The following is a 25,005-nucleotide window of genomic DNA, read 5'->3' on the forward strand; positions in this document are numbered from 1 at the left end:
CCCTGGCTCACCAATGGCAACCTGTAAGGTTTTAGGAGGATCCAGTAGGGGTCCTAAAGCACCTGACAGAGAGTAGGTACCAAATACACATCCTTTAGCCAGAGGCAGTGCGGTGTAACGGTTGAGGCTGTGTGTTCTGAAGACAGCCCACCTGGGCTGAAATCCTGGCTCATCTCCTTTCCATCTGGGTCACCCTGGGCTGTTCACTTCATCTTACACTACCTCAGTGTCCTCATCTGTAAAATAGAGATGCTAATAATTGTACCCACCATGAGAATTGTGAGAGGATTAAATGGGTGACTGTGGGTCAAGTCATTGGAGAAGTCTGATACCTAGAAGTGTTCACAGAGGTTGTGATTCTTGTCCTCTCCTGATCGGAGGAAGACATCTTCTCCTTGATTCCCTCTGGCTGTGATTCTTCTGCCTCACCCACTGCCAACGTGCACCAGGTTTGAGCTCTGGCCTTGCTGCTGGGAGCTTCTGCTGGGTCATCGCATTCACCCTCCTGATGCAACGTCAGGTTGTTGCCTTGGTGTTGAGGCTACCAACACCTTGCCCAGAGACTCCAGGCAAACTACTTGTATATTTTAATAAAAGTGTGTGTTTCTTTTGAATCCAAAGTGGACTTGTCGGCTGGTTCTATTTCTTCCTGGAATGGAGACCCTTGAAAGCCCAGATCAGAGACTAGAGAAATGAGCTTCAGGCAGTTACATTCTTTTTCACCAATACTGTTTGTGTTCCCTTACACAGCTGCTTGTACAAACTCTATTGACAACTGGTGTTTGCTGAAGCTTTTGTTTTCAAACCTGTCTGCAAGTGGCAGGGTCGTGATGAGGTACAAATCCATCCTGAAGGGTCACAGGGCAGTCAATGGCTGCCATCAAAATTGGCAATCCAGCTGGCTCAGCAACTCATTAAATAATGTCAAGAAATGCAAGAAAAGACTTAGGAGACGAGACATACCTTCCCTGCATGAGTGTATTCCTTCAGTTCAACAAGTATTTATTAAAGTTCAGTAAATATTGATTGAACTTCAATTGTGAGTCAGATGCTGTTCTCAGCACTGGGAATTCACTGGCCACCAGACAGGCTCAGTCTCCACCCTGGCTGAGGTTGAAGAAGACAGGAAATTAACAAGTCTAGTGTGTACACACACACACACACACACATACACACACACATATATATGTATATCTATGTTTATAGATATACACACATAGACATATGTACTCATACACACACAATAAACTGTGATATTGGCACTGGGGTAGTCAGGAAAGGAAAGACTTTAGATTCCAGTCTGGGTTTGACTCCGTTTTCTAGTTGTGTGGCCATGGGCAAGTTCCTTAATCTTTTTTTCAGTTTCTCATATGTTACATGGAGGGTAGTACATTGAAGGGTTACTGTGAAGATTAAATGAGCTAATACAAGTAATACATAAGGAATTTTGTCTGTCTTATTTGTCACTGTAACCCAAATAGCCAGAGCAGTCTCTGGCATGCAGTAGGTATTGAGTGAATATTTGTTGAAAAATACCATGTGCTTGGTACGTAACGTGTAAGTAAGCAGCATTGTGAGGGGAGGGGCCAAGCTGTATATGAGGTGGAAACAGTCCAGATTTCTGGGTAATTCTGTTTAACTTATTAGTTGGGCTTCCTTGGTGACTCAGTGGTAAAGAATTCGCCTGCCAATGCAGGAGACACAGGTTTGATCCCTGGGTCGGGAAACTCCCCTAAAGAAGGAACTGGCAACTCATTCCAGTATTCTTGCCTGGAAACTTCCATGGACATAGGAGCCTGGTGGGCTACAGTCGATGGGGTTGTGAAAGAGTCGGACATGATCTAGCAACTAAACAACAGCAACTTACTAGTTAGAGATGAAAGAATAAGTTGTTTACTCTCTCTCTACTTCAGTTTCCTCATCTATAAATCCAAGTGAAATATTGTACTTATCTCCTAACACTGTAGGAAGCACAGAGACCTCTCTCTGTCCATTTATGTGAACTGCATGCTGTAACAGTGTATGCTTACTTTTTCCTTAATCTCTTGATTTAGGCCCCTGATGAGCAGCCTATTTCAATACATTTAAGTTAAATCTGTAGCTAAAAGGTGGATTTGATTTCCAGGGTTGTTGGAAGTCCTACCTGTCTTAAAGTAGCTGCTCCCCCTGGCTTGACAATCTAGGATTTCCAGCATGAATATCCTCATTGGGTTCGATGACCTTAGATGGCCCTAGTGCTCGAAATACCCCTTTGATCCTCAGCCATGAGTAGTTTGGTCTCGTTAGGCTCGTCAGTAACCAGCTGCTGCCTTAGCTGCTGAGTATAGTATTGTAATACAGGGAAAGGTCAAATCCTTTGTTGGGTTGTACCAATATTCTCCTAGGCACAGAAACTTCATCAAAAAGGGGAAGCTGAGATAGGTGTCTATGGAAATCTTTTCACCACTTGTTTATCTTTCATGGATGGACAAGGCCAGAGTGGGGAGGGCTATGAGTTCAGTGATTTTTACTTCTTATTTATTCCTGTAGGTTCCTCCTGTTTTTCTGCCTTTTCCATCACTCACTCAGAACTTGAGAGTGGTTAGACCTGCAGGAGTGGTGAAATAGATGACCTGTTCTGACACTGGTCAGAAACAACTCAAATGAGATTCATAGATAAGCAATAAAACTTCAGCAAAGGGTGGCATTCTGGTTCAAAGTTTCCTGTTAGTCATTTAGAAAACTTAACAGAATTGGGTATTGGTATGCAAAGCCACTTCCTTTGTCGACAAGTAATGTCTTCTTTTCCCCAAATGGAGCCTTGAGAACAGAGGTCCTCATGCAAAGGCAGAAATACATGTATAAATTAAATGGCAATGTCAGTTACTTTCATTTTCTTATAATGTGAGTCTTTGGGATGAATACAGACCTTCACGTTGAATATCAGGTTTCAAGATCTGTCCAAGATACCTTCTTAAGCCTCTCACCTGACAGAGCTGGGCAGAGTTGGAGGAAGAGAGTCCTAAGGAAAGATGGGAAGGCTACAGTCTGGGAACAAAATAAGAGCCTTGCTCTGAACTTCAAATGTCTGATGGACAGGCCTACTTTACTAGTGCTCCAGAGGTAAACGCATTGTGGATGGTTTTCCTCTGTTAGAAACCTCTTACCTCTGTGGCCCTGCCCAGCCCCAAGTCAGGTGTGTCGTCAGCCAGACCTCGGGCTGGAGGCTTCAGGAAGCGGGGAATCTGCAGAGTTAGGGCATCAGCAAGCTGTAGCGTCCAAATGCCAACAGCCTGTTTGGGGGCAGGGCTCGAAGTCAGGCCAAGTATGGAGGCAAATGGAGAAACAGGGCATCTTTATGCAGGAGAAGAGAACTCTGAATCCCCTGAGAGTCCTCTCAAGTTTCATTTTGGGCAAAGGATTTATTTTATTTGATTCCTTTTTATAATTTGTCTCTCTTTAACAATATTCTCCATTTTTGGAGACATTATTTTTCTGGTTTCCTTTAGTTCCTTGTCCACAGTTTTCTTTAGCTCCTTGAGCATATTTAAAATAATTGATTGAAAGTCTTTGTCTCCTAAGTCCATTGTCTATCCTTCTTCAGGACAGTTTTTATTAATTTCCTTTTTTTCACTGTGATGGACTGTACTTTCTTGTTTCTTACAATCCTCAAAATTTTGTGTTGAAAACTGGATATCTTGAATATCATGACGTGCTGGCTTGGACGTCAGAGTCTCCCTCCTTACCAGGGCTTGGTGTCACTCCTTCATACAGATTGTAGCAGTTGGTTTGATTAGTGACTTTTCTAAAGCATTTTGTTGACCGTGTTGTTTGTTGCATGTGGTCACAGAAGTCTCTAAATGCCCGGAATTGAGAGAAAACAATCTACTCTTTGCAGCTGTGTGTGGGTGTTTGGACATACCTTCAACACTTAGCCAGCCCAGTTACAACTTTGCCTTAGCCTGCATTTCCTGCCTGCATGGAGCTTGACAGTCAACCAGAGCTGAGATGTGGGCTTTCTCAGACCCTTTCTCAACATGTGTCCAACTCTACATGGTCTTCTAGATCCCTAGTGATATATGGTACTCTTCAAAGCTCTTATTCTCCAAAGCATTTCAATTCTAAGCCTTTCCTCCCGGGCTTAGAGGTAGGATTATCATTTGCCCCAGCTTATATTCTTTGCCCTGTACAGCAGCAGGTAGTTCTTTTGAATTAATGTTTTTGATTAATCCCCTTTGCATGGCTGCATCTCCACCTTCAGTTCAGTTCAGTCACTTAGTCGTGTCCGACTCTTTGCGACCCCATGAATTCCAGCAACCAGGCCTCCCTGTCCATCACCAACTCCCAGAGTTCATTCAGACTCACGTCCATCGAGTCGGTGATGCCATCCAGCCATCTCATCCTCTGTTGTCCCCTTCTCCTCCTGCCCTCAATCCCTCCCAGCATCAGGGTCTTTTCCAATGAGTCAACTCTTGGCATGAGTGGCCAAACTATTGGAGTTTCAGCTTTAGCATCATTCCTTCCAATGAACACCCAGGGCTGATCTCCCTTAGAATGGACTGGTTGTATCTCCTTGCAGTCCAAGGGACTCTCAAGAGTCTTCTCCAACACCACAGTTCAAAAGCATCAATTCTTCAGTGCTCAGCTTTCTTCACAGTCCAACTCTCACATCCATACATGGCCACAGGAAAAACCATAGCCTTGACTAGATGGACCTTTGTTGGTAAAGTAATGTCTCTGCTTTTGAATATGCTATCTAGGTTGGTAATAACTTTCCTTCCGAGGAGTAAGCGTCTTTTAATTTCATGGCTGCAGTCACCATCTGAAGTGATTTTGGAGCCCCAAAAATAAAGTCTGACACTGTTTCCACTGTTTCCCCATCTATTTCCCATGAAGTGATGGGAACAGTTGCCATGATCTTAGTTTTCTGAATGTTGAGCTTTAAGCCAACTTTTTCACTCTCCTCTTTCACTTTCATCAAGAGGCTCTTTAGTTCCTCTTCACTTTCTGCCATAAGGGTGGTGTCATCTGAATCTCCGCCTTAGGATAGTCCCAAATCAGGGAAATAAAGGCAAACTCGAGGCTTTAGTCCTTCAGGAAGCCTACAGACAGATCAAAACAAACAACTACAATTTCTTGGGACAAGGTCTGCTCTGCTCCCTCCAGCCTTGGGAATCCACACCATGAACATAGAATACCATCTTCAAGACTGCCACAACAAAAGATGGGGAAAAGAGAATGGGATAAGGGTAAGGTAAATTGCTACAAGACATTACCAGGTTTCAGCTTCCTTTTTCTTGGGTAAGCATTTGCCTGGTTGCTGTAAACTCCTGACTGTTTTTCAGGGTTCTGATAAAGTTGGTTCTGACCATTTTTGCCAGATTTTTCATTGCAAGCACCTGTTCTTGCAGTTCCCTGCGTCACCGTATTTTGCTGATTTGGCTCTAAGAGGTAGTTTTTGAATGCAATTTGTTGACAGGTAAGGAGAGACTGAGGGCCAAAGGGAGAGGGAATGGACTGAGTCAATGGTAAGACTGCCAAGAGGACTCAGGATTCTCCTCATTCAGTTCCGTCGGTCTTCTGTTTTGTCACATGGCTCAACAGCATTGTCTCTCCTTGGTCCAGAGACCTCTGGGATTAGAAAGACAAAGCAAGGGTCTGTTCATGGGCTTCCTCACATCCACTCTGCCTCTCTCTATCCACTCTCTACATGGAAGCCAGAGTGATAGTCGGTGTTATGGGATTACATCACTCCCTTTCAGCCTTCCATCCTCAGATGTCTCTATACAATGGGGTATTATTCAGCAGCAAAAATGAATGAAGTAATGAGAGTTTCTATAACATGGATGAATCTTTAAAACCTTGTGCTAAGCAGAAGAAGCCAGTTGCAAAAGACCATATATTATATGAAATGTCTAGAATGGACAAATCTACAGAGACAGAGTAGATGAGTGGCTACTTGTGGCTGGGGGAACCTTTTGAGGTGTTGAGAATGTTCTAAAATTAATCTTAGTGATGGTTTCACAACTTGTGAGTAAATCTTTGAGTTACGTACTTTAAGTGGACAAACTGTATCTGAATAAATCTATTATCAAGTAGCTGAGTAAAATCTATTCAGTTTCCTGTTGTCTTGGAATAAAGCCTAAACTCCTCAGGAAGTCCTGCGTGACCTGATTCTTGCCTCTCCAGCCTGTCTGCGTCTCTCCCTCCTCTCTCAGCATGCTCCACACATGGCAGTTTCCCTCTCTCAGCATGCTCCACACATGGCAGTTTCCCTTATGCTCTCTGTGCCAAGCATCTTCCTCACTCAGGGCTTTTGAACACACCGTTTCCTCTTCCTGAAATGCCCTTCCGCTCATTGTCCCCATAGCTGACTCGTTTGACTCCTCCATCTATAATCAGCTCAGGGAGTAACCTTCACTAACTATCCCAGGAAAAGTTGATGCCCCCCCATTATTCTCTCTCATGTGTGTGTGTGCTCAGACGTGTCCAACTCTTTGCAACCCATGGTTCCATGGACTGTAGCCCACCAGGCTCCTCTACCCCTGGAATTTTCCAGACAAGAATACTGGAATAGGTTGCCATTTCCTACTCCAGGGGATCTTCCCAACCCAGGGATCGAAACTGTGATTCTTGCATCTCCTGCATTGGCAGGTGGATTCTTTACCAACTGTATCACCTGGAAAGTCACCTACCAGGTGGCCGTATTTGTCTCTTCCATCACATGTGTCATTTTTTATAACCTTATGTTTATTTGTGTTTTCACCAAAAGAGCAAGATCATACTGGCATACTGTAGACACTGAATACCTGCTGCCTGTATGAATGAGGACAACCTTGTAGGTTCAAATCATCCATCCTCCTGAGGGTCTTTCCTTAAATCAAACCACATGTGTGTTGATTCATGTGTCAAATCAAATATCATGTGTTCTCTTCCTGAAGACCTCCCAAGTTGGGTATTCCTTGAACAAGCTTCATCTCTACGTTAAGGTTGTGGCCTGATCCTCACTTAAGTTACGCTGAGCAAGGGCTAGGCACTGTAATGATAGAGTGTAATCTCACATTCCCGGGGATTAGCAGAGGCCTCTGATAGCACAGGGGGGACTCTGGGTATTTTCATAGCCAACTGCTGCTCCCCAGAAACTGGCAGTGTAAATGGGAAATCAGAGTACACTCTTGAATGTTAAGTACTCGTAAGAATCCTACCAACTATTAGGAGATGAGGATGGGTGGTTAGTGCGGCTTGGAGAAGTCAAGGAGGGCCTCATGGAGAAAACAGGACTTTCCTGAAAGATAAGCTTTGGGAAAGGCCAAGAAACAGGCATTTTAAGATAGAGGAACACAGGTTGTCTAGAGCTGGGTAGGAGAAAGATACGGCTTTCTTAGACAGTGAAGACTGGGTGGTCTTTGAGTGGAGGAAAGACTGGTATTTTAGGCTGCTGTCACCAGGGATGGAGTAACGGGAGCAGCAAGTAGCCCATGATAGCAGCTGAAAATAGAGATGTTAGATACTGATTTTCCTGTCACTTCTTAACCTAATGACTTTGGCCAAATTGTTCAACCTCTCAGCACCTCCATTTCCTCATGTGCAAAATGGGATCACAGTTTACACCTCACAGGATTGCTGTGAGAATGGAACAAGGGGATGGCAGAGCACGGGACCGTGGAAAATCAAGCACGGGAGATGACATAAACACCATTCCTATCACCAGGCTGGGGCGCAGAGCCTGGCAAGGGAGAGGCTGTGTTTGACTAATGAGCAGAGGCCTTTGGGAGCCAGACTGGGCCTGCATTCCTGTGGCAAGAGGTGGTTTGTACGCTGGTTTTGTTCAGCCCATGAGGGCTTCATGGGCATCAGATAAAGTCAAGAAAGGAAGGTGCAGAGATTCTTGGTATCCAGAGGTCTCACTGGTCCTCTCTTTCATTTCACAGCCATATACAACTTCCAAGGGAGCGGGACCTCCCAACTCTCCCTGCAGATTGGTGATGTGGTACGAATACAGGAGACCTGTGGAGGTGAGTCACTGGCCCAAGTGATCCTGGGAAGCCAGGAGCTTGGCTAAAGGTGTTGGGACACCCCCAGGACATAGCCAGCCGCTCCGACCTTCTCTTGGAACTTGCAATTATGCGTGGTCTGTTTAAATACATTTTGCTGATATTAGTCTTTCAAATTTACTAAAGACAGTATTTTGTCATTGTAGGAATGTATACTGAGAAGCCAAGTCCTGACTGTGTGGTTTGACATTTGTTGTGCTTTTTGCTGCGCCATGGAGCTGTTGGGGGACTGTGACACCTTCTGGATACGCTTCTTTATTAGTTTTAACACCATTATAAAGAAATCAGCATTATCAGGGTTTTGAAAGGTCTGGAAAATTATAACCCTGATTCAGGAGGACTGTGGTGCCCAGCTTTGGGTCAGGGAGCAGTGTTCACTCCCTTCTTCCAGCTGGGAGCCCTGTCTTAGGCAAGGTAGCATCTCTTTCTTCGCACAGAGGTGCTGTCTCTCGTGAAGCCAAGTGTCTGTTGGGCTGTAACCACAGTATCATGGTGGTGTTATTGGTGGTAGTGGGTACTTTGTAAACTTTGCACTAAGGTTAATGGCCTTGGACTCATGAGGCAGACCGTTAAAAATCAATGTATCAACTGTGTCACTGATAAGATTGACATAGAGACCACGGCATGGGTGTGAGAGTTGAATGAATTTACGAATATGATAGCTATATTCAGGCAGGCTCTCCTGGTCCTCACTGCCCAGCTGGACCATGGTGGATCTCCCCAGACCCCCCACCACGTGGGCCTGCCTATAATCCTGCTGTGTGGAGGGTGTACCGTGTGTCCTTCCTGTGTCCAGGCAGAGCAAAGAGAAGGAAGGGCAGAGTCGGCTACGTCCCTGTTTCCCAGCTAATCCCTTAGGTTAGGCTGTCCCATGCTGGGGTGGGGGTGAAGGGTGGGCACCAAGCAGGTGTGCTTCTGTTAACGAGGCCCCCTCAAGTGAAAATAGAGGGTCAGAGGAAAGGAGGCTGCCTACAGAACTGGCCAGCTGTGGGTTCTCACCTCATAGGTGAACTGTACTATTCCCATTACATGTTAGGCTAGTTACTCCTCATAGCAACCCGTAGGATAGGTAGCATCTTCAGCCAAAGATTAGCTGTATGTGATTAACAAGGCAACCCTGCATATTTGTGTAGGGGTGCATGTACTCTTGCACACATGCATGTGCACACACAAACACACACATGCAAACCAAAATAAGCAAACGAACAGAACTTTTTTTGGAGGGAGAAAGAGTTTGATATGTCAAAGCAACTTTACAGGAGTCATTGTGGGGGAAATGAGAATTTTGTTCACCTTCCTAACATGTACTCTTTGGTACTATTGTTATTTTAGATATTATGAACTTTTCAGTGTTCAGGCCTCTAAAGTTCCCAATCTGATTCCATTTTACATGCAGATTGAGTGGGACTAGAGGAGATGGGTGGAGATCTGATTACAAACACCCTTCCCCTTTCCCACAGCACAACCCTATGTTTTACAAATGCATTTCTGCTTAGTGGCAGATGAGCAAACTCTGAGTTAATCTACCAAGGGCAAGGAGTAAAAGTACAGGCAGCAGGCAAACTGACTCCTCTCAGTGTCACTTTTGTGAGTGCTAATCCTGAGAAACAGGCAGAGACCTTAGCTTTGCAGGTGAGGGAGCAAGGCTCAGGGAAGAGAAATGACTCACCCAGCATCACATCGCGAGTCAGGGGCTGTTCTCTCCACTCCTGTCAAGACGAGCTCCCTTTCCTCCATTGCCTGCCTTCTAAGAAGTGAAACAGCCTCAGAATGTTTTCTACATCCTACATTTTGAAATTTAGATGAGTGTGTTTCTCTTGTGTTCATGTAGTTTTCCTGGAGAAAGTGCTTCAGGGCAGTAAATTGACCACACAGTTTGCACATAATCAGAGCGTTTCTTTACTTTTGCCTGGCCTGGAGCTTGATGGTCAAAAAGGCTGCACTTTCTGACTCAACCCACCTTTGTTTTGGGGATTAATCTCCTTGTTCCTAAACTTTTGGGTTTTGGTTTCTCATTAAAACTTTGATTGATCAGCCTTATTTTAATGTGTCTTTTTAATAAGCAGCCACAGTAATTTTCTGCAAAGATCTGGGCATGTTAAGTTAGCAAATGATTGCCAGTTCATGAATACTTTGAAAATACAGTATTTGGAAGTCTGTTAGATTGATTCCAGATATCTGAGAATTGGTATGAAAATGATTAGGATTTAGCATGAGTGCACTGATACCCATAAGGAGTTTTCAAACTGGAATTTATAGGATCCCAAGAGTCCCTGAGGGCCTTAGATGGCTAAGGGCTTGGAGATCAGGCCTGGTCTTGTCTTTTTTTTGCAGAATGGGGAGTTCTGCTTTTGATTCCAATTGAAAACTGTTCCTCTCTGCAAATATATATAAAAAAAGTGAAAACCACAGTGTTAGTCAAAAATTAGTCAAAATGAGTCAGTAGAAAATATATGGGTGTGCCCATGTAACCCGCTTATAGAAACCTTACTCAAAAAATAAAATCCAGCCAATTGAGAGAGGAATCAAAATGTTAAAATATAGAAATTGAAAAGCTGCCATAGGAGGAAATACTGGCAAGCATTGAGTCCAAGTGAATTGATTAATCAAAATTAATATTAAAAGATATACTATTTATGACTGTCAAAAAGAATGTCATTGTTAGAAAACTGTAAAATGTAACTGCCCCCCCCAACAACAAAAAAAAAACTAATAAAACTGAGAAGTTTAGAGGGGAATGGAATAGAATAAATATAATCTTGAAGAGTCGAAGCGTATTTCTCTAGATATCACAATGATTCATTCTAGGTGATAGAAATGTGAATATTTTTATTTTGTATTTTTCAGTAATTTTTATATCTCCCTTCTCCTCCAAAAAAAAGAAAAGAAGTAGAAAAAGTATGGACTTTAATTTTTTTTTATTTGTCATGTATTTTTTTATTATTATTTTTTTTTTTTTTTAATTTACAATATTGTATTGGTTTTGCCATACATCAACATGAATCTGCCACGGGTGTACACGTGTTCCCCATCCTGAACCCCCCTCCCACCTCCCTCCCCATACCATCCCTCTGGGTCATCCCAGTGCACCAGCCCCAAGCGTCCTGTATCCTGCATCGAACCTGGACTGGCGATTCATTTCTTGTATGATATTATACATGTTTTAATGCCATTCTCCCAAATCATTCCCCCCTCCCCCTCCCACAGAGTCCAAAAGACTGTTCTATACATCTGTGTCTCTTTTGCTGTCTCGCATACAGGGTTGTCGTTACCATCTTTCTAAATTCCATATATATGCGTTAGTATATTGTATTGGTGTTTTTCTTTCTGGCTTACTTCACTCTGTATAACAGGCTCCAGTTTCATCTATCTCATTAGAACTGATTCAAATGTATTCTTTTTAATGCCTGAGTAGTACTCCATTGTGTATATGTACCTCAGCTTTCTTATCCATTCATCTGCTGATGGACATCTAGGGTGCTTCCATGTCCTGGCTATTATAAACAGTGCTGCGATGAACACTGGGGTACACGTGTCTCTTTCAATTCTGGTTTCCTCTGTGTGTATGCCCAGCAGTGGGATTGCTGGGTCGTATGGCAGTTCTGTTTCCGGTTTTTTAAGGAATCTCCACACTGTTCTCCATAGTGGCTGTACTAGTTTACATTCCCACCAACAGTGTAAGAGGGTTCCCTTTTCTCCACACCCTCTTCAGCATTTGTTGCTTGTAGACTTTTGGATAGCAGCCATTCTGACTTGTGTGAAATGGAACCTCATTGTGGTTTTGATTTGCATTTCTCTGATAATGAGTGATGTTGAGCATCTTTTCATGTGTTTGTTAGCCATCTGTATGTCTTCTTTGGAGAAATGTCCATTTAGTTCTTTGGCCCATTTTTTGATTGGGTCGTTTATTTTTCTGGAATTGAGCTGCAGGAGTTGCTTGTATATTTTTGAGATTAGTTGTTTGTCAGTTGCTTCATTTGCTATTATTTTCTCCCATTCTGAAGGCTGTCTTTTCACCTTGGACTTTAATTTTTTTTAATTGAAGTACAGTTGCTTTACAATGTTGCATTAGTTTCTGCTGTGTAACAAAGTGAATCGGCCATAGATTTACAGCTGTCCCTTCACTCCTGAACCTCCCTCCCACCCGCTGCAGTCCCACTCTTCTCGGTCATCACAGGGCACTGAGCTGAGCCCCTGTGCTGTGCAGCAGCTTCCCACTAGCGGTCTGTTTCACACACAGTAGGGTGTACATGTCAGTGCCACTCTTCCAGTTCACCCCACGCTCTCCTACCTCGCTGTGTCTAGAAAAATGGTACAGATGAACCTACTTGCAGGGCAGGCATAGAGATGCAAACATAGAGAAAGCATGGACTTTTGAATCAAAAAGTTATTCTCTGCTTCATTTATCTGCTAGCTGAGTAATCTTAGGGAGGTAGACCTCAGTTTTCTCAACCTGCAAAATGGAGTATCATCACCTTGCTCCTGGATTTGCTATGAGGATAAAATAAGAAAAGTGGAGAAGCTGTCTAGCCCCATGCTTGGCTTCTAGGTGCTTTGTGTTGGATTCCATCTCTCCCCCCAACCCTCATTATACAGAATTAAACTGAGATTGGCAGGTGTATATGTATCTTAGGAATTTGGCTCCAGGAACCCTGAAGCTGGCCCTCTGATGTCCTTTTCGCCTGTGTACTGAACTTATGCAGTCAGATGAATGGAGGAAAGAAAATGTGAGCTGAAACCTTAGGCATGAATGAATTTCCTTTCACTAGAACACTAACATTTTTAGTATTTCCTTTTAGATAATATTTTTTTGTGATTAAAAACTCAAACATTTCAGAAGGGCACCCATTGCTGAGCCTTAGACTTCCTAATGTTTATTTCTTTGTCCACATTACATCTTTCAGGCTGCCTTTTCTACCCAGAGGCAGCATAAACATTCTACGTCCTGCTCTCAGATGTGGAAAACACATGTAAGTGTTTACTGAGCAGTCAGAACTCCTCATGGGGGAATAAACATAAATACAGAGTGTTATTTTTCTCCCATCACTTCCTTCAGTTATATTTGGTTGACATCTTTCTTGATATTTAACAACATCTCATAAGACTCCAATACCATGTCCAGTTTAATTTTCCTCTCCTCCTTCCCCTTCCCCAGCTTAAACAAGGCTGAGGGTAGAAGGGATTTGGGGTGGTCTCTTTGCAATTTTTTGTCTTTTTGAACAAACAAACCCAAAGGTCAGCCAGTCCTCTGCATGAATAGCCATGGAGCTGGAGAACAAGAAGCCAGATGCACCCATTGTCTCTGAATGAATCTTCTGGATGACACCCCTATGCTTGGGTTTGGTTTTGGGGTAAGAGCCATACCATGCACCTACCCAGAAGGCAGCAACGGCCACCTCTGAAAAACACCCTCTACCTCCTGATTGTTTACACTGTGGCGGGGGATGTTCCTTGGGGGTAGCCCAGCTTACTGAGACTCTTGTTTTAAAAAATATTTTATTACTTAATATTAAGTTAATTAACTTCATTAGTTTTTGGCTGTTTCGGGTGTTGGTTGCAGCCCGAGGAATTGTTGTGGTGCGCAGTTCGGTGGTCGCAGCGTGTGGGCTTATTTGCCCCACAGCGCGTGGGATCCCAGCTACTCGAACAGGGATCAAACCCTCATACTCTGCACTGGAAGGAAGGTTCTCAACCACTGGGCCACCTAGACTCTCTTTATAAGCCCTTCAGAGGGAATGTCTTCTCCGTACTCAGTTATTTGCCCCCTGACTCTTCTTTTCCAGAACACCAGGGAAGGTTCCCTTCCATTTCCTGATCCACACACTTGCACAGGCCACGGGAGCTCAGTCTTAGTGGTGAAGATAATGGGGTGTCTAGACAGGGTTTCCAAGGAACTTTTGAATTTCACTTACGAGTAAAATGGAACAAGGGGGATGGATGAGGAGGAAGTTGACATAGCTTAACCTCCTTAAGGTAAGACCTGGCTCTTACATCAGTGTTTTTTAAAATATGGGACTACACTGTACATACTATTCTGAGATTTGCTCTTCTCACTTAAAAATATTTCTTTCTAAGGTGGCACATGTGTCAGCTTGGCCTTGGTTCAGCTGCAAAGAGCTCTGCATGAAGGGTTTGGAATCTCCCACCTACAGAGTGGGGTGCGCCCAGAGCCATGCAGCAGTTTCTCTTGAGACAACTCCACTGAAAGTGATCCTGACCCATCCGGGTCCTTTGTTTTTAGGGTACGAAGGGGGCATTATAAGGACTTAAGATGGTATTTTCAAAAGTGCCACTTTGCAGGGAGATGGTCCTTCCTTTGGGTCTGCTCTAGAGACAGGTTGGTGTTAAAAGGGGCTCTGTTTTCTGAAGTAAGGCTGTCCCATTGAGGGGAGTTTATAAGTTTTCTTCCCTTTTGATTGTGGGTGAGGCTAAAACATCAATAAACTTCCATTATGTTGAATTTGAAGAATGTGTCATTTACTTTGTTGTTATGGAAATAAGTTGAAATGTCACTGAAAACAAACAAACAATATTCAAAATCTGTAGGTTCTGAAAGTAAAACGGGAAATATGCCTAAGTTTCTCTGATTGATGATGATGATGATTATGGATTTTTAAAAGACAGAATGGCATTTACTAATTTTTTAACACCATATGCAAGGCACTGTACAAACTGAATTTCTCATCTAATTTACGCCTATGAGACAGACGTTATTATTGCTCACATTTTACAAATAAGAAAACTGAGGCTTAGAGAAATGCACTAACATGTCAAAGATCACTCAGAAGTTGCAGATCTTCATTCAGATTCAGGCTTTCATTTCAGAGCTCACGCTCTTAAGCACCGATGGATAGTAGCTTCTGTTATATTCTTCTTAACGTTAGTAGATATTTCAATCAAACTGAAAAGTGAAATACACTGAGACACTCACTACACAAATAAAGAAATGTTAACATTTTGTGTGTTCAGTTCATATATGTTTTAAATAAATAAACATTTTAGATCATTGAGATCCCCTGCTTACCCTCCCTGTTGCATTCTTGTCTTTTTGTCCATTCCTCAGGCAGTGCTCCTCCTGAAATTGGTATGTTTTCTTCCAGTCTAAGATGTTGTACCTTTATCAGATGTGTTTACCTTCATAATTCTGTTTTAAAAACAGTTTTGCAACTAACACCTACCACATAGAGTGGTAGGTGTTAGTGCCCTCATTTGACAGGTGAAAATAATGAAGTTTAAGTAACATGACCAAAGATCATGTTGCCGTCAGATGGCAGAGAGAGGACTGGATTTGTATTAAATAGGATGTGGATTCTTTTTTGATGTGCTGGGATATTTTTAATCTCTCCTCCTTCTCCCCTTCACCACACAACTCCTGGGTCACTGGAGAATTTAGGTACATTTCATTTTGATATTTGGGCTTTGGGAAAGGAGGACAGTTAGAGTTTATTATTTTCCATAAGAATGGTAAAAAAAAAAAAACACTGAAACTCCCTTTCTCATCTTTCCCAGGATGTAGTTTGTGAGTTTTCTTTTAAAAAGTTCTTGTCTCATGGGTAGGGTTAGACAAAAAAGCCTTCCCTGTTACTTAACTGAAGGTGCATTAAGCCAGGGGATAAGGCCTGGGGTATGGGCAGCGCTCTTACCCATAGCCTGGTTTTGATCAGAGTGCCTGTCGTCATGGATTTTGCTGTGCCTGTCAACTATTGCTGTCTGTCCTGTCAGGTCTTGGAGTACAGCCAGATATGGCTGCTGCTGCTGCTGCTGCTGCTACATCGCTTCAGTCGTGTCCGACTCTGTGCGACCCCATAGATGGCAGCCCACCAGGCTCCCCCGTCCCTGGGATTCTCCAGGCAAGAACTGGAGTGGGTTGCCATTTCTTTCTCCAATTCATCAAAGTGAAAAGTGAAAGTGAAGCTGCTCAGTCGTGTCCGACTCTTAGCGACCCCATGGACTGCAGCCCACCAAGCTCCTCTGACCATGGGATTTTCCAGGCAAGAGTACTGGAGTGGGTTGCCATTGCCTTCTCCCAGATATAGCTGACTGGTGACCAGATTTGGGAGCATACATCAGAGGTCACAGAGGTCACTGATTCAGCAGAGTTGGGACTCTCAGAAAAAGTCCTAAGAACAGATCTGATGAGGCTGACGCTTCATCATCATGTAGCAAGTGGAGATGGTGGTAAGCCCGTTTCATCAAAGATCACTGGGGATTTATTTCTGAAGGCACCTAGGCCAGTGCCATGTACAGAATAGAGCAGTCAGTGTTTCTTGAACTTAAATCTGGGAGTCCAAATGTGGATGCTGAGGGTAAGTTCTGAGAATCAGAAGCTGAAGTTCTGAGAATCAGGATTCCTACAAGGGGTGGCAAGTCACTGGTTATCAAGGGTGAGGGAGGGTGGTGGTGCTAGAAGAGGAAGTCCAGGGACCCCGAGGGTGGCCCGGTTGTGCAGAGGCCGATGTGAGCAGCTGGCAGTCCCTTGACCATCTTCGCGGGGAGTCTAGTAGCCTTGGCAGCCACTGCAGCCAGGAGAACGTCGACTGTGTGCGTCTAAGAGAACGCCATCGGGCTTGTGCTCATCACATGGGGGCAACGGAGCGGAACCGCTTTGGAGCCACACGACTTGCCCTTGAACCCTGGCATGTGATTTGGCCCAGCATCTCCACTGATTTGAGTCTCAGTTTCTTCAACTACAGAATGGGAATAATCATGCTTAACTCACAGTGTGATATGAGAATTAAATGAGAGGAAACACACACAATACATAGTGTACAGCTTTGTGTGCATTTAGCGATCAATACACGGTCGCTGTCAATAGTAATCGGGGAAGGCGATGGCACCCCACTCCACTACTCTTGCCTGGAAAATCCCATGGACGGGGAGCCTGGTGGGCTGCAGTCCATGGGGTTGTGAAGAGTCGGACACAACTGAGCGACTTCACTTTCACTTTTCACTTTCATGCACTGGAGAGGGCAATGGCAACCCACTCCAGTGTTCTTGCCTGGAGAATCCCAGGGACGGGGAGCCTGGTGGGCTGCCGTCTATGGGGTCGCACAGAGTCGGACATGACTGAAGCGACTTAGCAGCAGCAGCAGTCAATAGTAATGCTACAGAGAAGTTGGTTGAATGGGAAAAAACTGCAAATAAAGGAGGCTGTTCTAGTGAACTACTATGGAGGGTCATCTCCACAGTGGGATGCTTGGATTTAAATCATTTAGGTGCATCACTCACTAGCTGTGTGACCATAAGCAAGTTCTTCATCTCTTTGTGCCTCTCTATTTTCATTTGCAGAGTTGAGGCAATAATAGTACCTACTTTATAGAATCGATCTATAATGTGAAAAAACAAAACAAAAAGCTTCACCAGAATTCTTGGCACACAGCAAGCACTATTAATATAAGCACTAATTTTAACAGTTAATTATTACCAGTATTTATGGGGAAATGATTAGAGTGTAAAACTAGAATCTGGTTCTTTATGAAGCAGACAGTGTTCCACCACGGGAAGTACTTAATGGGGATGTAGTTTTGGGGATTCAGATGTTGGGAGGGTGGTAGTATTAGGCATCCACCATGCTCCTTCCTCCACTAGACAAGAAGCACAGTGTGATGGCTACTTATTAGCTGTGACTGGGCTAGTTACTTAACTTCTCTATGCCTCAGGTGGGCCACTCTTATGTAAAATGGGACCATTGCATTTCCCACCTTATAGGGTTGCTGTGAAGATTAGAAGGCTTCATATATGAAGGATACTTAGAATGGTGTGTGTGTGGCATGTGTGTATGTGTGTGTGTGCGTGCGTGCACACTCAGTCGCTTCAGTCATGTCCAGCTCTTTGCACCACAATGGACTGTAGCCTGCCAGGCTCCTCTGTCCCGGAATTCTCTAGGCAAGAATATTGGAGTGGGTTGTCATGCCCTTCTCTAGGAGATCTTCTCAATCTAGGGTTCCAACCCGTGTCTCCTGCTTTACAGGTGGATTCTTTACCACTGACCCACTGGGGAAGCCCATTTAGAATGATACTTCATTCCAAACCTGAGATTCTTTCTCTCCAATGTCCATTCCTTCCATTTTCTCTCCCTCCTCTACCTTTTTGTCTCTTAAAATGGGAACCACTTTGGGCCCCTGTTGCTTTAGAACTTTCTTTAGCTGGCTTAGGACTGTGAGGGGTGACTTTGCATTTTAAATGTTTGTTTTGGGGCTCACACTTATGTCTGTTGAGAACATATTTCGACAGCAATCTGTCAGCCCAGTAATGAGGATTTGCTAATGAGCCTCCCGGCAGACGCTTTTTATTTACAGAGGTAACAAATGCCACTACTTGGCTGTGCTTGAATCATTTCAAAGGCGGGTAGACTCATTATAGTCATCAATACTTGCTATTCCAAGGCTCATTCTGTCTGAGGACTGTGTATATAATTTGGATTTCTGTTAATTGAATCATTCTTGATATTCCTTCAAAGGGAAGAATCTTTTAAAACTCCTGTCCTTTCACGCATCCCTGAACCTATCTGTTTTGTAATGACTAACTTCTGCAGATCACGTGTTAGACACAATTTGCTGCTGTTAAAACTGTGGGCATTATTTCAGAATGTTTGCCGAACTCCTCAGACATTCTCAGCCTTTCTGTGTTCCTAAGGCAGAGGTTGAAAACATGCGTATGGACACAGGAAGGATGCACGCAGGTGATGGAAAGAAGAGAGGGGCTGGGTAGAGGCTGGTGAGTTGGAGATGCCTCCTTTTGTCTGATGAGAACAGCTGCCCCTCACCAGTAGCCAACTGCAGCCATCGGGGAGCACTGGCCTCCTGTTTTGTTTTGTGTGTTTTTTTTTTAAAGGATTAAATTTGCATTTTTATGTGAAATCCCTGTGTTTTTGGTCACTTTTGGAGATGTTGGCAACTCATTCAATAGAATGAGTTGAATCCTAGGGCTTTGATCTAGACCTGAGGTCTAAAACACTTTGCAATTTCTTTGCTGGTGAAAAACAAACAGCAACAACAATAAACCCCAGCAAGGGACTTGTAAGAATAGATGAAAGACCTGTTTCTTTGTTTTCTCTTTGCAGACTGGTATAGGGGATACCTTGTAAAGCACAAAATGTTACAGGTGAGGACGATTTTGTTTTATTTGGGGCAGTATTGCTGTCTGTGCATGACCCTGCCAGTCCCCTGGGCGATTACTTCCCACTGGTGCGCATCTGCAGACTGATTTCACTCCTCTCTCCTTGTGTCCAGTGTTTTCTTTGCTGTAGCTTGATCCGTTCCCCCTTCACTCCTTCTTTAAGGCCAACTTCCAGAGCTCTCTTCTCCCTGAAAATTTTCCTAATATGCCAGCCATATATGATTTCTCCAGTCCCATTGAATCATGTGTTTTTTTATTTGAAATTTATCTTCTTTAGCTGGCTTTAGTCTTTCTTTAGCTAGCTTGGGGCATTTGTCCTTTCCTCATCTGTGTTTCCAACATGACTCAGGAGGGACAGGTCCAGTCTCAGCCCTCAGGGAGTTCCTCTGCCCTAGCCCCACACCACAGCACCATCTCCATGGGAGATGCACGTGCTTTGCTCATCTCCTGACATCTCACGGTACCTAGAAGTTACCTCGTGTCCCCAGTGTTCACGTTGGCTAAACTGATGAAGGAATGTCCAAGTAATTGCTCAGCTTCTCTTGTCGATTGAGCCAAGCTTATGGAGAAAGGAAATAATAGATGCTCCTTCCTTCCTCCCTGACATGCTGTATTGGAAGGCATGGTCCCTCTCTGCTCTCTAGAGAACAATCAAATAAATCCAGAAAGAAAGAGATCTCAAATCAAAGCAGCCCACATGCTAACCAGGGACATTGTTGCTTCAGGACCTGACGTTCTCTGACAGTACAGGGTGGCTGCTTTCCCAAAATTGGGCAGGAGAGGGGAAAGGCAGAGACCCTTCCCTTAGAGTGAACCTCTCAAGCGCTCCTGCCTTGCCCATCTGATAGTGTGAGTGATCGCAGTGAGGTTAGAGCATTCTTTGGAATCTAGGGGGCTATTGTGGGATCCTGAACAACGGCTGAAGAAGGGGAGAGGAATTAGGCCTAAATGAGTGAATTTAACACCCACCACTTGTTCTGTCGAACTGAAATTATTCCTTTGAAGTTGGAGGTTTTTACCAGTTAGTAGCTTTTGGAAAAATCATGAAGACCTGGGGTCAGTTTTTTCTATAGGGACAAGTCATCCAATCTCATCTTATCTTATCTCATCCCCACAGGGCATTTTTCCAAAATCCTTTATCTACATCAAAGAAGTGACAGTGGAGAAAAAAAGGTATTTGCCCTCTTTCCCCAGACTTGACTCTGCGGTGGCTCGTGGATTTCTGCATCCTATGTGCTTTGAAAACCTGACTTGGCAGATGTAAAGGTTCTGTCTTCTTCGTGCCTGTGTTTGTCTCCAGTGCAAACTGATTCATGTTCGCATCTGATTCTGAGGGGGTATTAGTACATTTGGAGAATCAAACTTTTCACTGGCAGCTGCCTTTGAACTGAATTAATGTAGATTAATCCTGAATAATGAGCTTGAAGGGCCCACCTCAATGCAGGAGGACAGAGAAAAAGGAAGCCCCTTGCATTTGCATAATGTAATTGGTGTGGCTATTAGAAGTGGTTTAGTCTCCTGCCAGCAAGGCCCCTCTCAGCAGCTGCAGCTTAATGCAAATTTGCCAGCATTTTATCTTGTTAGCACCTGGGTCTCAATTTCACACCGTTTTCTCTCCCACTTTAAATAGAAATATCGAGAACATTATTCCTGCAGAAATTCCTCTGGCACAAGAAGTGACAACGACACTTTGGGAATGGGGCAGCATCTGGAAACAGCTCTACGTGGTGAGACTCGAAACCCTACTCAACCCTGGGATGGAAGCTGCTTCCAGTTTTTGGCTTGGTTCAGATTTGGAATGTAGCCTTGATGGAGTGTAACAAACAGTATGAGGTCATCAAAGCCCAGAGAAGTTAGGTGACTCTCAGAGCCACACAGTGAGTTAGTGGCAGAGTCACAGTAAGTGGGCCTCTGAGGTGATCCTTCTGGTTTTTTTTTAAACTACTGAAAAAGTTATCAAACTTGAATGTGCTTAAGTATCACCTTGAATGCTATTGAAAGTAAAGCTTCCTTCAGTGGGGCTCTGCATTTTAATAAACTTAGGGATTTTGATTTGGTGGTCTGCTGATAACACCTTGAAAAATACTGTTCTCATGTATCAATTAACTAGTGACTATTGTCATCAGATCTATGAGAGAACTTGACCCTGGAAAAATTAAGAGTGTATTTTGCATGGTTTTCCCTGTATTGAAGTAAATCTAATTTTGAATCCTCCTTTGATGTTTCTAAAACTCCTAATGAGAGTGGATAGCTAAGAAAACCATTAAGCTGAGAGTCACAGTGTCAGCCAAGGCTTCGTGCACATTTGTCACAGCATCCTGTACGCTCGCTGGTGCTCTGTGCTGTTTGTATGCTCATCTTTTATGGTTATGAGTGTTGACTCCTATATGGCTCTTTCACAGTGGATGGTAACGGGCACTTTCAGTTACCTTCTATAGGTTTCCCAAAAGTTGTTAGTAAAGTTTATGGGGCAAACAGCAGATTTAAAGCTAAAGTGATGTATTATTTATCTCCACCACCTTTGACACATGCACCATGGAAACTTGACATTTTCTTTAAGAAATCTTTGAATGGCAAGTTCATCATGCCCTTTACCCTACTAAAGTGATTCTTATACTTCCACGATTCTTGTCATATCTGCATACTGCACATTAAGTATTTACTTAATAGCTAAATTGTCTTCCTTTTCAGTAAATTTAAATGACTTACGCAAGGAATTTTACAACATGCTGTCTCATTCCAACAATTCTCCAACTCTCCTACACCAACCGGATGCCCTATAAGACCATTCACTTTAGTTCTGACACTGGCCACCCAGGTGTGAGGGCTCGATTCTGTGTGACTGAGCGACTTCGCCTTCGCCCTCACTTCAGACGCCAGCTGCAAGAGCCAGGTCCTCAGGCGGCTTACATTTCTGTCCAAAGTTAAGTCGCTCAGTTGTGTCCAACTCTGCGACCCCATGGACTACAGCCCACCAAGCTCCTCCCTCTTTGGGATTCTCCAGGCAAGAATACTGGAGTCGGTTGCCATTTCCTTCCCCAGGGGATCATCCCGACCCAGGTTCGAACCCGCGTCTCCCGCATTGCAGGCAGACGCTTTAACCTCTGAGCCCAACTTGGTGCAAATTCGGAGACTCCCATGACACTCCCTCCAACCTAGCCTCAGGTTCCTTGAGTCCTAGAACAACTCATGAAACTCAGGAAAGTACTACTCTTACATATATATATACACATACATATATATGACAATAGTTTAGTTGTTATGTCGTGTCCAGCTTTTTGCGATCTCATGGACTGTAGCCCGCCAGACTCCTCTGTCCATGGAATTCTCCAAGCAAGAATATTGGAGTAAGTAGCCATTCCCTTCACCAGGGGAATCTTCCTGACCCAAGGATTGAACTTGGGTCTCCTGTATTGCAGACAGATTCTTTACTGTCTGAGCCACCAAGGAAGCCATATGTATATATACACACATATGGAGAGAGACTATATATATAGTCATGTGTATTATTCAAGTAAATGAAAACAAAACAATGTTATTAAGTGTTTCCTATGGTACCTGTTAAAAGCTCTGAGCCCAAGAATTTCTCTCTTCTTTCATTGAAAAAAACGAATTAACAAGTATGAGAGAGGGGTTCAAGACATATTGCTAAGAAACTACAACTTTCTCATCCCCTAAACAGACAGATGGGAGGAGAGTAGAGGAGAATCACTATTTGAATCCCTAATATGTGACCTTGTGTCTTTGTAACACCAAGAACCATCTTATGTCCCAAGGCTGTGCATGTGTCCCACTTGGGGGAACACTGCCCTAGAAATAGGCCTGTTCTAACAGAGAAGTGGCCCTGGTTCTTAGCCTTAAAGGGCCTGGCCTCTGAGACCTGTATTGCAGCAGATGTTCCTGCCATTCCTGCTCAACATGTATCTTTTTGGATAAGAGTCAGAAGTAACCCTTTCTTTTTTTTTAAACCAGGAAGTGATTAGGATTGCTACTTTTGCTTTTGAGAGACCCCTGTGGCCCCAGGGAAGGAAACATGTCAATGACAAAGACCACCACCCAATCCCTTCACAGCTGGGTGGGGCCAGGCAGGCACTCAAGCCATGGCCCATGAACATGCAGGCTTGACTTTGGCTCAATTTGCCAAAGAGATGCCCAAGATCTTGGGTGCAGGTGACTGTGGATTGTTTCCTGTTTTTTCTCCTAGGCCAGCAAGAAGGAGCGTTTTCTCCAGGTGCAGTCCATGATGTACGACTTGATGGAGTGGCGGTCCCAGCTCCTCTCAGGAACTTTGCCCAAGGACGAGCTAAAGGAACTGAAGCAGAAAGTCACATCCAAAATTGACTATGGCAACAAGTAACCTCTCTTTCCTCCAAAAAAAAGGCTTTTTTCCCCACCCCCACACGCCTTCTTCCCTCTCACCCTCTGAGAAACTAGGTTTCACTTTTAGTGGTGAATTTGCCACTTTCTATTTGGGAGAAGCTGCTACCAAGGGGCCCATGCTTGTGTGCCTTTGTAATCACCCCTGTGGGACCTGGGGAAACACAAGCGGAGAGATGCTTGCTTATGCAGTGGTTATTAGCAGGCTAGAGATTTAGGACACTCAGTTAACCTACTTCCAAGGAGCTGGGGAGTACAGTCATGCTGGTTCGTTTTGGCTTAGTTGTCATTTTATTCCTGCATTTACAACTGCCCCCTCTTCAATCCCAGTGTAAGACTTTATGTCCCTTCCCCCGTCCTAAATTATCTAAGGCACATGCCATTGGCTAACGCAAATGCACAGTTACAAAAGCATTTCCTCAAAGTGGAAGAAGCAGAAATTGGTTAGTCTGAATGCTGTGAAGTTGAGGAGAAGGTCTTACGATTTTTTTGATGTAGGTCAATGCACTAATAATGGTAGTGGTTATAACTAACCCCTAATCCAAGCTTATTGTGCACCAGTCTTAAACTAAGGGTTTCACATTCATTGTCTATTTAATTCTTATAACAACTCTATGAGGCAGGCAGTTTTAGTATCCTCATTTTTTCAAATGAAGAAGCTGAGAGACACTTAAAGAAGTTAATAACATGTCCAAAATCAATTCTCAAGGCAGAACCAGAATTTAGACCCAGGCAGTTTGTCTGCAGGGCCTCTGGACCTCACCATTATCCTGCTTGGATAGCATTTGAGGATTGTAAAGGCTTCCCCTCCCTCCTGGTTAAGTGAATGCTCTCCAGACATCCTCCCTATTTCTTTAGTTTCTGTTCTTCAAAAACAAACACGTGTTGAGCACTTATAAGTGTTAGTTGCTCAGTAGTATCCGAATCTTTGCGACCCCATGAACTGTAGCCCACCAGGCTCCTCTGTCCCTGGAATTCTCCAGGCAAGAACATGAAGTCGGCTGCATTCACTTCTCCAGGGGATCTTCCTGATCCAGGGATCCAGCCTGGGTCTCCTGCCTTGTGGGCACATTCTTTACCTTTGGAGCCACCAGGGAAGCCCATTGAGCACCTATGCTTGGCCTGATTTCCTGCTAGATTTTTTGAGGCCACAGAAATAAAAGTTCCCATACACTAAGAGTACGGCAGTCCAGTTGAGAGTGAGCAACAAGCAAAATATTGATATGTATTGTGGTAACTTTTATGGCTGAGGCAGCAAGAGTCTTCTTAATTCAATTTGGAGAAGGAAATCAAGGAAGGCTTCCTAAAGGAGGTAATCAGACCTAAATTTTGAAAGATAAAGAAGTATTAAGTAGGCTTTAAATAAAGGGAGGGTGGGAGTGCATGAGAGAACATAGTGTGTTCAGAAGACTGCAAAGTGGGTCTGAAGACTGGAACATATGGCCTGAGGAGGAAGTAGAAAGAGTCTATTCAGTGG

General features: G+C 43.8%; 1 protein-coding gene across 2 annotated transcripts in view; it reads left to right on the forward strand.

The window, feature by feature from the left end:
- DOCK2 (dedicator of cytokinesis 2) overlaps positions 1-25,005 on the forward strand; it is a 458,739-nt gene that overhangs the window by 11,477 nt on the left and 422,257 nt on the right. Inside the window, exons 2-6 of one of the 2 annotated variants that reach the window (XM_061393166.1) lie at positions 7,911-7,994; positions 19,096-19,136; positions 20,269-20,324; positions 20,782-20,878; positions 23,356-23,504. In XM_061393166.1, coding sequence (XP_061249150.1) covers positions 7,911-7,994; positions 19,096-19,136; positions 20,269-20,324; positions 20,782-20,878; positions 23,356-23,504 — 427 coding nt within the window. The remainder of the gene's footprint in view (positions 1-7,910; positions 7,995-19,095; positions 19,137-20,268; positions 20,325-20,781; positions 20,879-23,355; positions 23,505-25,005) is intronic. The other variant, XM_061393167.1, reaches the window with a different exon arrangement.

This window comes from Bos javanicus, chromosome 20 (assembly GCF_032452875.1).
Source record: "Bos javanicus breed banteng chromosome 20, ARS-OSU_banteng_1.0, whole genome shotgun sequence".
Taxonomy (NCBI): domain Eukaryota; kingdom Metazoa; phylum Chordata; class Mammalia; order Artiodactyla; family Bovidae; genus Bos; species Bos javanicus.